The sequence below is a fragment of the Echiichthys vipera genome (assembly GCF_963691815.1).
Source record: "Echiichthys vipera genome assembly, chromosome: 6".
Lineage (NCBI taxonomy): Eukaryota > Metazoa > Chordata > Actinopteri > Perciformes > Trachinidae > Echiichthys > Echiichthys vipera.
Window position 1 is genome coordinate 24,550,545 of NC_139831.1, and position 12,863 is coordinate 24,563,407.

General features: G+C 42.1%; 1 protein-coding gene across 3 annotated transcripts; it reads left to right on the forward strand.

The window, feature by feature from the left end:
* The first annotated feature begins 1,550 nt into the window (after window positions 1–1,550).
* smad5 (SMAD family member 5) lies at window positions 1,551–12,024 on the forward strand. 3 transcript variants are annotated; one of them, XM_083915371.1, is made up of 7 exons: window positions 1,551–1,785; window positions 5,408–6,363; window positions 7,712–8,005; window positions 9,037–9,144; window positions 10,224–10,445; window positions 10,560–10,816; window positions 10,944–12,024. In XM_083915371.1, the coding sequence occupies exons 2-7, from the start codon at window positions 5,961–5,963 to the stop codon at window positions 11,085–11,087; spliced, it is 1,428 nt and encodes a 475-aa protein (XP_083771497.1). In that variant the 5' UTR covers window positions 1,551–1,785; window positions 5,408–5,960; the 3' UTR covers window positions 11,088–12,024. The 3 variants fall into 3 exon arrangements, with proteins under 3 accessions (XP_083771497.1, XP_083771496.1, XP_083771498.1); XM_083915370.1 differs by lacking the exon at window positions 1,551–1,785 and adding an exon at window positions 2,191–2,322; XM_083915372.1 differs by lacking the exon at window positions 1,551–1,785 and adding an exon at window positions 2,495–2,551.
* The last annotated feature ends 839 nt before the right edge of the window (window positions 12,025–12,863 follow it).

The following is a 12,863-nucleotide window of genomic DNA, read 5'->3' on the forward strand; positions in this document are numbered from 1 at the left end:
CTTTTGCATATTCACGTTGTCACAGCGAATTTATTACAAGGGTTAAAGGAGTGGAGAGTTATTGATTTTTGTATATAAATGAATAAAATATGTGATGTCTTGATACCGGAGTTTGGGATGTTTGTATGACAAATCAGGAGACATGAGTACATGTAAGTGTAGTTCCCAGAATCTGCGCACCGTCACTTCATGTTGTTCATTGTGAATATTTAATCAGATCATTGTAAGCTGCATTGCGGCAACACTGTTGAAATTGTGGTTGTCACAACCTCTTCTCCTTTTTATATTTTCACATTTCTGTCTACTTTCAGGGGCTACTTGAATGGTGATAGTGATTTTAATATATTTTTGGAGATTTAAAAGAGAATGAAGTACACCTGTGTACAGAGAGACAGATATGTGTCAAATATTGACCTGGTATGAATGTGGTTATAGGTTTAATAGATGCCTAGCTCTCATAGCCAATGTATAAAGCGCGCACACACACATTAATGAAGGATTTGTCTTTTTGAGACGACATTATTACAAGAGGATACTTTGTGTCTTGTAGTTTGCTTTATTGCAGTGAATCCAGCTTCAAAATAAACTGGTCCCTGAGTCATTTTGTGTCGTTTTGTGTCGTTTTTCTAAATATGACACACAGTCTGGTGACTTCACCTTTAAACAATTGCATACAGTATATCTGTATGATGGAGATTTCAGTAGGCAATGCTCCTACACAGGTTTGGAAAGGTGTGAGAATAAATCTCCGTAAAATTCCAGGTCTTGAAAAGTTTATATATTGCAAATGTTGAGTGTTGCACTAAACTTGAGTACATGTATGATAAGATTTCATGGGCAGTTTACTTCTCATAAACTATATTGCTTGTGAATAATAGTTTTTCTCTAATGAGATCATTTAGGAGAATAAATTAACTTTAAAATCAACCAAAATGATCATATTTTCACTTTCAAGTGAGTGTCCAGGCATGAAACCTATTACCTTGCTATGGCAGTCTGATTTAGCCACTTGATCATGATCATCTCCTGGGCCTGCATGGTGTCGGAGAGGCAACACTTCAGGGACAGGACACTTATTGTGCCAGTAAATGTAGATACTGTAAATAATGGGAGGATTGCAGGGAACCAACCAGAAATGCATCTTTAGAGTAGTCCCTGTGTTAGCTCTAGTTTGGTAACTTTCTTGTACATATGGCTATAGTTTTTATATGTTGTACACTTTCATATTTGCACTTTATATATAGTTATAGTTAACAAAGGAGTTCTGTTTGCAATAGTACACTCACCCCGGGTAAAATGTTTGCACAACTGTATATTCTCATCATGTCTTTCTCTCTAATGTTATTCTGCTAGATCTTATGTTTTGTAAATGTCCTGCTTGTTTGAGTGTAATGGAACAGCTGAAACTTGAATATCAATAATATCAATGAATCAATAAAGTTAGGAATCACCCTATCTAGCCCCAAACTGTGTGTTTGTTGCCCACCAGTGTTTGAACGTGGACACTGCATGTCATGTGGACTGAGGACTGGATGAAGAACCGTAGACTGTAACCCGCTCTGCCAGCATTATCCTGACAGACAACAGCGGCTCGCCCACTGCAATGGGTGTGGAAGAGTACTTATTAGTTTGTTTCATTAAAATGAAATGCGTTAATAACGCGGGGGACCGGTGAATCTTGGAACAACTGACTACAAAGGACAACAATACACAACAAACCGCAGTGCTCCAGACTGAGTGGAGCCAGCAACTTGTGAGACGTCCCAGAGCCGCAGCACGACCCCCGTAAGAACTCCAACTGCATACACTGAAACATCATAAACGCGTTTAAAAGGGACCAGTATCAATGTTTAGTTAGTTTCGGGTTCAGTTGCCGATGTCATGTTTGACGTTTATCACCGTAAGCATCTACCTATAGAACTGTCAAAGGTGGTCAAAAGTTAGTTCACTCGGAACAGTTTATCTGTATCTCTGCACAAGAAATGCAAATGGGTGTTTTGTTTTAATAATGCAATGCTTTTGGGAGAAAACAAATACATAAATACTTCTTGTAGTTTATGTTATGTTAGTACGCTTGAGGTAACCGACCAATTCTCCTCAACTGTAACACTAAAAGCAAGCACTAGATTGTCAGGAGAAGCGGAGTGATATGCACTCCGCCTCCCCAGTCTACTTGTGCGTCCACGGTCTGGAGGACATGGGCACGGGGGAGACCGAGGGAAGAAACGGTGGAAAACCAGGGGAAATCTTTAACACAGTGGGGACGACAGCCTAAACGCAGCAAGGAAAGCCGTTGCCATGGCTTGTGAGCACCGTTAAAAGGTACGTGACTGAGCCGTAATTTAGTTGTGTTCATTAAAAAGAGAAGAAGTCCAATGAGCTTAAACATCCGCAGGGTAACGCTTGGGCAGAGGCTCGCCGCTTTCCCTCGGAGGGCGGGGCTAACAGCTAGCTTAGCTTAGCTTAGCCTCTGTGTGAGAAGTTCAAAAAGTTTCTGGAATGGAGGAAGAGGAGGAAGAAGGGTGAAGTAACTTTGGCTCACCGTTAAGAGGTAGAAAACGACGGCTCATTCAGTCACATTTGAAAGAGGAAACGCCGACCCGAAGCGTTGTACCTTTAAACTGCACAGTGATAGTTGTTATGCGGTGTCTAGCTGTGAGTTTAAGCTAAACAAAGTTGTGTTCAGTTAGCTAAGCTAGTTAGCACACTCTCGAGGTTACTTACACTAGCATCGAAACATACCCGGGTTAGCTACTGCCACTGAAATAATCTTTTATACGACCGTGCGTGTTTTCATGGCACAGTTCACTAAGAGCCTAACGCTGTTTTTACTGCTGTTTGAGAGTTTGTGTAACGCTGGGTCTTTCTCTTTCCTCTCTCTCTCTCCGGGTGGGGGGTGCTGGCTACTCACCGGATCGTTCTTCCATATTGTCTGTTCCCTGTGACTTCACACTTGTCAGGCATTTCAGCCAGATCTCACACATTTAAGCAAGTTGGTGTTCTTGAGTTTTGAGAATGACTTCACAACGTATTAGTGTAACTCAAGATATGAGGCTATGGTAAACAACCGGGTACTTATGCAGGCCAGTGTAACAGCGATTGAGGATGTTTTTTGTTGTTTACTACTTCCAGTTTGCTTCTTTTTCAATTGTTTTTTATAGAAAGAGCTTCAAATGAGTATTGATTCTCATCATGAATTAAACCACACGGTTCCCAAAACTGTCTCCTGGCATGTTATCTTCAGTTAAAATGATCCTGTGCCTTAAACTGTTAAAATATATATGAACATTGTGCATGGAACACAAAAAACATTGCCTCTTTTTTGGACAATAATCATTAACAAAAGCCAAAGCTGTGATTGAACAATGTATCAATTTGGAGAATTCTAGAAGAAAATATGTATATTTTGTAAGATGGGTCACAAACTATCAATAACCATGTTCTAGATCATTTAGACGGAGGTCAGTAAATCAGGGGCTTCAATTCTTCCTCCAACACCTTTCCAACATGTGGCTTTGTGAAAGTATGTTCATTCAAGATTGATTTGATTTTCATCCCTTTGATGTCTTTGGTGGTGGAAGCCCACAGACCTCTCAGTGTGAACTGTTATCAGTTTGCAGAGATGATCGGCTTTATCTGAAGGGCTAGTCATTCAGGTGCAAATCCGATTTTTACAGTTGTTTTATTGATGGCATGTTCATCAAACAATAGGTTTCCACTCAATTCAGGAAGATTGGGCATGTCCTTGTGTTGAAATCCACTATTTGGAATTGCTCACCCTTTACAATGAAAAGATGAATCACTGATACACTGCTGATCCAGTGTAAAAGGAGCCAAGCTGCATCCACATCTGACTGATCAAGCTCTGTGGAAACAGCTGCTGGAACATAGTCTGGTGAATGTCAGAAAAACTTACAGGGTGGTCATTTTTGTGTATGCCTACATGTTCTACTTTTAGGAGGTTACTCTCCGCTTTCATGTGCATGTAGAACAATGAGTAGTGGAAGTGGGTGCACTGCTGCTGGACAGCTGTGTGCTGGAAGGGAGGGATCGGGGCAGAGATGGGATGAGGGAGGAAGCTGCTCTTTGTGGTCACATCCTTTTTTACTAAGGCCAGTTTCACAAGCCCCCAAACAGCTGCTGTTGCCGTTTCTGCAGGCTACATGTCTTTGACTTCTGCTTGCTGGGGCAGCATGATATGGGCAGAAGCGTCAGATATCACAGCATTTCATCAGTGTAGTTGTGCGTCACTCAGGAAGATGGTTTGAAACACTCAGTATCTAAGTAGTAGGTGGAAACAGGAGTTTGGTGGGGCGATCATTGGAGACATCCTGAAGCAACGCTACATTCGTTTTTGAGGGGGTGACTGTGATTCAGTATTACATTTTTGTGACTTGTGGTTGTACAATGCAGAAATACTCTTAACCTTAATTCTTATTATATCACTATCAACGCATAGTTAATAAAATTAGCTTTATTCATTTATTTATTTCTCAATAATCTGAGTTTAAATTTTATTTTAGTAATTTTATTTTCCGGTCTGGTGGCAGACAAACCAGGCTATATTTTGTAAATGCTGTTGTGGCAAATGAGGCAAATGGCTGTACTTAATTAATAGAACCAAAACTAATTTTTTAATGTAACGGGTGCTGCTCACATCTCTGCTGGAGTAGTTACTCTTTCTGAGTGTGAATGGGGGGAAAACATGAGTGAAAATAACATTTCAGCGCCCACTTTAGGCATGATTTTGATTTTGCCCACTTTGATTGCAGTTAAAAAAAAAAAGTTACTAGTATATAGTATACTAGTATATATGCACTAAATATGCTTGGTCATCATGTATTTTTTAAAATTTAGCACGAAACACTTTATGAACTAATGAACATATTTTCCCCCTTATCATCCCAAATTTTAAAGAATTTTTTCCCCCAGTTACTTCAATAATCTATCTCAGTTTAGCTCCCTGTATCCATTCCACATTTCCACCACAGCATTTCATATCGCTGAATACATATAGTTATCCTTCAAAAATCATTATCAGCTTTACATGTTGGTGGCCATTTGTTTTGCTTCAACAGTGTTTCTCTTGGTGTTGGTCTTTTCATATGGATGACTGTCTGCAGGTTCTACATGCAACAGCCATCAGATAAACGTGTCATCCAAGTTTCAGCAAGACTGAGTCTCTTTATAGAAGTTATGTCAGATTAAAAAGGGGAGAAAGTGCTTTTTGAGCATCCCGTTTGTCACATGCAGTTTGGAAGTTCACACTTCATTTATAATTGGATGTTTGAAATATAGTTTAATTATGATATCTACAAATGTTAGAAATAATTACTTGTTTATCTTGATCAATAATCCCAACCAATTATTGTATTACTGATGTTTCTGCTTCTCTTCTGTTTTGCAGAAGGCTGGTGGAGTGTGACCCTGGAGAAGTCAGTCCTGAGTGGAGCTGGGAGTAGTAGTAGTTGTTGTTGAGAAGCAGTGTCTTCCTTATTTCATAGCCTGTCATCTTGCACCGGTGAGACCTGCTGCAGCGTGTCAGTTGGACAGAGGTCCTGATCTGAGCTCCTGCAGCCTGCACCCCCTCCCTCCATCATTGGTGGTGACCCACCTCCGGACAGCTTGCTGCAGGGCCCTTCCTGAGCAGCAGCAGCTGCGTCCTGCTTGCTGACTCCCCTCCCTCCCCTACTTCCTGTCCTTGGTCAGACAAGGCTAAAGCCTCCTCTCCCCTACCCCACCCCTCATCTCTGTTGGCCTCTCATACTTCGACACACAGATACACGCATACATTCACACACATAAGTGGTTTCTCTTGTTGTCCACACATTGCAACATCGTTTTAGGCTACAAACACTAATTGGAGATCATCAGCAGGGGACTTCTAGACCCCCTTGGTCCCCCTGGAGTGAGCAGCCAGCACAGAAATCCTCCCTTTTAACTACACTACAGCATCAAGGATGACCTCCATGTCCAGTCTCTTCTCCTTCACAAGCCCCGCGGTCAAACGCCTGCTCGGCTGGAAGCAGGGAGACGAGGAGGAGAAATGGGCAGAAAAGGCAGTGGATGCGCTTGTGAAAAAGCTGAAGAAGAAGAAGGGTGCCATGGAGGACCTGGAGAAAGCTCTGAGCTGCCCCGGGCAGCCCAGCAAGTGTGTTACCATTCCAAGATCACTGGACGGCCGGCTACAGGTTTCCCACAGGAAAGGTCTGCCTCACGTTATCTACTGCAGAGTGTGGCGCTGGCCAGACCTCCAGTCCCACCACGAGCTTAAGCCCCTGGAGGTGTGCGAGTACCCGTTTGGCTCCAAACAGAAGGAGGTCTGCATCAACCCATATCACTACAAACGAGTGGAGAGTCCTGGTAGGTCGACTTGGCTTCAGGTTATTTTTTTATACTGAAAAGTTAATGTTTAACACATACTCCTAACTACATTATTTGTCCTGTCCAAACAAATATGTGAATTATCATCTCTAGATATCTCGTTTTAATTGGTTTTCCAAATTTAAAAAAGGGTGTTCAATAAGGCGCAGCCATTCCCAAATCTGTTCATTTGTAATGCACAAATGAGATGGATAAGACCAGTGTGGATCTGTGCACTTCCCTTAGCTCTGAGTAAACTGTGGAGCCGGTAAACAAATCCTCAGAGGTCAGGAGGCTGTCATCACACGGGCCTTTTCCACCCGCCCCCTCCATTTTACAGAAAATCAATATCACTAGCTCTTTTGGAGTCTTATTAGATTATATGCCTCAGGCACTCCAGATGGGGTGTGGCATCTGAGAGTGGCTTACTAAATGCAAAAACCTCTCAGACTAAACTCTCAGTGCTTTCTCATCACTAACCCCTCCCTCCCTGCCTCCCTCTTCTCTCTTTCTGTTACTCACACACCCTCACATAAACTCATGAGTGACCCTGAGGGGACAGCTTTTCTGACATTAGGCGGGTTTGGGATTGCCAGCTCTGTATCGACCAGTTCAAGGATGTGGATCACATGTTGGTCAGGAGAAACTGCACCTCATATCATTTAAAGCAAAGCGCACTGGGTAGTTTAGAGGGGCAGCCTTGGAGCCATGACGTCACTGAGGAGTTGATAATCACGGCTGGGGAAAAGCATTCTATTCTTGTGACAGAATTGAAAATGGAAATAAATGGGCATGACCTCTGTTATGAGTATTGCAGAATTGTTGTTTTATGACAACGATATTTTATGTTAAACATCTCAAAGACATAGGTTGGGATTGTATGTGTATTTTCTGTTTAACAAAACAAAGACATCTGATTTACATTGTCTCACAACAAACTGTTTGGAAAGGAGATGAATTCTAATATCAATAGAAAATAGAGGAAATTGCGAAGGGCCTCTTCTGACCTTTTTTATAGGTCAAAGGGTGAATTAAGAAAATAATTGGTAGTTGTAGCCCCAGTGATACACAAGAGTGTGTCACTTTTTCCAAAAGCCTGTCCATAAGGGCCTTCTCTTTGCAACATTGACTGCATTTCCTTGGTAATAATGGAAAGGATACACCATTAACAGAATTTGAAGAACAAGAAAAGCCGTACTTAAAGAGGTTCTCTGGTTAAAGACGCGTGTGGTAGATACGCGCATCCTTGCATATAAGGATCCTTTTTTTTTTTAAAATGATGATAAAATACCTTTCTTCCCCTGTCTGTGTGTTCTTCATTAGTTTTTCTTCTTGTTCCACCATCCAGTGCTCCCTCCTGTCCTGGTACCGCGGCACAGCGAGTTCAACCCACAGCACAGCTTGCTGGTACAGTTCCGCAACCTCACCCACAACGAGCCGCACATGCCCCTTAATGCCACCTTTCCAGAGTCCTTCCAGCAGCCACACAGTGGGGGTGGCAGCAGCAGCGGTGGAGGAGGAGGTGGAGGCGGTTCTTTTCCCATCTCTCCCAACTCTCCGTATCCCCCGTCTCCAGCCAGTAGCGGTACTTATCCAAACTCTCCTGCCAGCTCGGGCCCCTCCAGTCCATTCCAACTCCCAGGTATGCCAAATACACTCTTGTACCTGTCCTGATCCTGGGAAGATGCCAAACTATTGTTTCTGGGTTGTTGCTGTCAAATGGCCAACATGATTTTTGTTTTGTTTTTTAGTTGTGTGATGCAAGGGAAAATAATCTGTAGTGTTGTTTAAAATTAATTGAGAATAGAGTTCCCGGTGCATCCATTTTAGTATAATTTACAAAACTCCCAGTCTGGGGACATTGCAGGTGCCCTACACTGAACCATCGACTTAGTGAGTTGTTTACTACAATGAACGATTCCATCTTCATAATTACTAATAGTTTAAACCCTTGCATGATACACTTGATCACTATGCAATGAAAGATGTTTTTAACAGTACTCTAACTAGGTCAAGTTATTATATTCATCCAAATCAAGCTACACCCCTAAATGAGAACAAAGGAAATGCCAGCTAAGCAGTATCTGCCAGAGCCAGGGCTGTTGGCTGCTGTCAAGGCACTAACTCAGTGGACCAGGCAGCCTTTCTGTCTCATTGTTACCAACTGGAGACAAAACCGATGAAGTATCACTTCACTGAGACAGTCCTCTCTGTCATGTTCAAAGTCTTGATATATTAGAGAAATACTTTTTGACTATTTACTGTTGCTGTTGCTGTGTGCTTCTGGTGAGTACTGCTCTATTCTGCTCAAGTCCAGATCTGCTGACACATCCGGTGGTTGCAGGCAGTCAGTTTTTCATGGCATTTTAGGATTTGAGCTTTAGTTGTTCTGAAAAGCCCTGATGGTGATTGCCTACAATCACAAGCATCATAACCACTGAACGGTCCTCACTTTCATCTAAGTTGAGGTTTACTGCATTGTGTTTTTCCTCTGTGCCTCAGTATAGGCTTGGAAAGCTCATATTGCATCTCTGTCGGGAATGGGTTAGCATGTGGCTTAGCAAGTGAGGGATATGTGAAATCTGACACCGTTTCCGGGAGCGCGTGTGTGTGTGTGTGTGTGTCAGTCAACAACTGGTCTCATCCTCACTAACTGCTTTCTTAATGTCTCAGCTGACACCCCACCCCCAGCCTACATGCCCCCTGACGAGCAGGTGGGTCAGGAGAGCCAGTCCATGGAAACAAGCAGCAGCCTGGTGCCACAGAACATGCCCAGAGGAGGTGAGGAGTGTACACATTAAAGTCAATAGCACTACACCAATCAAAACTATTGTAATACCTGACTTTGAAAGGATGAACTAAACCAGGAAGTACAGTTTATGGAAGTCCAAGATGCTGCACAGCAGTTTGATTTGACCGCTCTACAATAGCCACTTTCACACAGAGATTCTGCAGTAGTGCTGCAATGAAGGTCTGCTGTTACAGCGGCTTTGCCTTTTCACACTGAACCATGCAAAGATGCTGTGACGCCGCTCCAGTGTGTGATTTTACAAAGCAGCCAGCATTCCCGAAGCAAAAAAGGCCTGAGGTGTGACACACCAGCGTCAGTGTCTGCACCATTAATCCACCCCACAAACCGCCAACTTTGTGTGCTATAGTAGCCTAGTTGAGAGTAGAGAGATGGACTAAGAGACGTTGGCAACTGCGTGTGTGTTTGAGAGAAATGGGAAGAGAAGGTACACTATTGCACGCATTATCTTTTTTTAAATTATTACTAACTTAGACTTCTGAACACTACTTTGTCACTTTTTGACCCTCCGGTGGGTCGACTCCTTTATCACTACTGTAGTCCCACCCTGCTGGCTGACCCTTCAGACAGAAAAAGTTGCAACAGCATTGCACCCCCTCCATTCAGTCTTTGTAGCTTCAATACAGGCGGCGGGGCGGACGAAAGGCTCAACAGTGCTGCCATTAACAGGATGCGTGAAAGAGGCTGCACATTGCTGTAAACATTTCCCCATATATATCAACCTTTTTTTGTGCAATTAAATAGAAGGCAGTACCTGTGACAGCAATGCTGCAAAAGTAAATCAGGACTGGATTTGTTTCTTTTTACAGTTTCTTGAATTGCATTGCAAAGGCTCTTGTGGGTTAATGTACTGGTATACTGTACAGTGTCATAAACATGTGCGTTATAAATCCTTACTGACAGCTCACAGTCCCACACTGCTTGAATACATTCTCCATCTGCTTTGTACAACATATCTTAAGGTCTTATACCTTCCAGAAGATTTGTGTAATGTCATCAGCTAAACTTATGACTCGCCTATTTTAATCTGACCTGTTGTGCAATTTCCCAGACGTGCAACCAGTGGAGTACGAGGAGCCGAGCCACTGGTGCTCTATTGTCTACTATGAACTCAACAATCGAGTAGGCGAGGCTTACCACGCCTCGTCAACCAGTGTGCTGGTGGATGGCTTCACAGACCCTTCAAACAACAAGAACCGCTTCTGCCTCGGACTGCTGTCCAACGTGAACCGTAACTCGACAATCGAGAACACCCGCAGACACATCGGCAAAGGTACAGCTTACAGTCACACAGGAGCAGAGGAGGCAGGTTGATGAGGTGTGCCTTTTATCCTCACAGAGCTGTGGTTTGAATGTCCTAACTGCCAGTTGTTTCTCTGTTAACCAGGAGTGCATCTGTACTACGTGGGAGGGGAGGTGTACGCAGAGTGCCTCAGCGACACCAGCATTTTTGTCCAGAGCCGTAACTGTAACTACCACCACGGCTTCCACCCCACCACCGTCTGCAAGATTCCCAGTGGATGTAGCCTCAAGATTTTCAACAACCAGGAGTTTGCTCAGCTTCTGGCCCAGTCAGTCAACCACGGCTTCGAGGCCGTGTACGAGCTTACCAAGATGTGTACCATTAGGATGAGCTTCGTCAAGGTAAGGCCTTTTATAAACTAAGTAGAAGACAGACAGGGCAGGCAAAGCTATACACGTCTCATCCTTTCTTTTAACAAGAGGCAAACAGCATCACAATCCGTGTGAAATGTGTTCTGCCTCCTCACAGGGCTGGGGAGCGGAGTATCACCGACAGGACGTCACCAGCACCCCCTGCTGGATCGAGGTGCACCTGCATGGGCCCCTCCAGTGGCTGGACAAGGTTCTAACACAAATGGGTTCGCCTCTCAACCCAATCTCCTCTGTGTCCTAATGATGGACTTGTGGGAGCTTGGGAGATCATTTTCTACTTTTTTTAATTTTATTTTTTACTTTTCTCCCCCCTATGATTTATAATTTAAGGTGGTCTTAATGGCTGAACTGTTTACACTTAACTTTGGGAAGGGATATTGAACTCTGGCTGGAAATTCAACAACAGCAACACCCGGAACGAGTTGTTGAAACAGAGTAACGTTACAAGCAATAAGGTAATGAGAATGAGAGGAATAAGGAATGCCCAAGGAGCAGTAACGACACGGACACACTACTGCTTGACAATGCTACAACACCTGGAAGAAATGAGGCCTCCATTGTCAAGCTTGAAACTGTCAATTTGTTGTCATTATTTTTATTTTTTTGCATCAAGTTTTTATGATTTTCTCAAATGTTTTTATTTCTCTGTATGTGTAGTTTTTAATGTAGCAGAACTGTTTCGCTACTCTGCCTTATGTCCAACAGACAAATTGAAAACACTTTTCTTACATTGTTGTCCAACGTCAGATATTTACAATTAAGATATAGACACAATTATGTTTACCATTAGGCTCCGATATAACAAATGCTTTTTTTATAGTCTCTAATGCTAGAAATGAACACTGAGCTACAGCCTTTAAGGAAGGTGATGTATGCCAACCTGGTAGTTTTTAATATGGGAGATCAATCACTGAACAAGTTTAACATGCCATAAGCTAACAACATTTTGAATGTTACATCTATTGCAATAGAAGTAGTCATCTATGATATAATCAGACAACGGACATCATTATTGATTCTTGTTTGTACTCTGAAGTTCAAGTAAGAATGACTGTATTTTCCATACTCACTGTATTAACAATATTGTGCACTCATGGATTTTGTGGAGGCATATTAAATTTTGGCGTGGGTACCAAGGCATTATGTTGATAGATAATTGACTTCATTAGCTCAGTGAAATAAACAGGTTATTTGGTAAAATTGATTGTTTACTTTTTTTCCTGTTGTCTGTTAGTTTTCCATTTGAGTGATACTTGGCAAGATGTAAACAGTTAATACACCTAATCTTCCATTAAAGCATGCAAACATGTTCTAGTAGAAAACAAAAATACAAGTATAAACTTGAAAATGAGCATTATATGAGTGAACAGAGTGGAAATGTGTTCAATCAGGATGGATCAAGGGTAAACACCAGGCATTTGTACAGATCTAAATATAGTTGTTTATGCAGATAATGCATCTTCACTTTTCCACCCAATTTTTCTCTGTTCCTATATTTAATATTATCTCTTATACTTGTTTAAGGCTGGTATTAGATTAAAGTAAAAGCAAAACACTGATCACAGTTAAAACGTTGCCATGGTAAACTCATAAAAGCTACACAGCAAACAAAGGCAGTGGGTTTTAATTGCTGAAATGAATCATGCCTACAGCTCGTTTCTGTTTGCAGTAAAGATTTGATAGTCAATAAATCTACAGCTGCTCACACTAATACGTGTTCTTTGTGATATTCAAATGCCTGTTGAAAAACATTTATTGGTTGGATGGAAAACTCAATCGTGAAAGGCATGATGATCCGATCGAGTATTACAAATTCTGGATTGAAACATCTGTGATGTCCTTTTGAATAATCTTTATATCAGCTTTGTGGCAAATAACCAATTGATGCCAATGCTTTTTTGATCAAACAGGGATCATGCATGTTTGCATCTTTTTCTTCCATTTATTTTTTGAGAAGCTGACAATTTGTTTTTTTAAGAAGTAAAATAAATGTTCCAGAAAGCCGCATTTGGAGCTA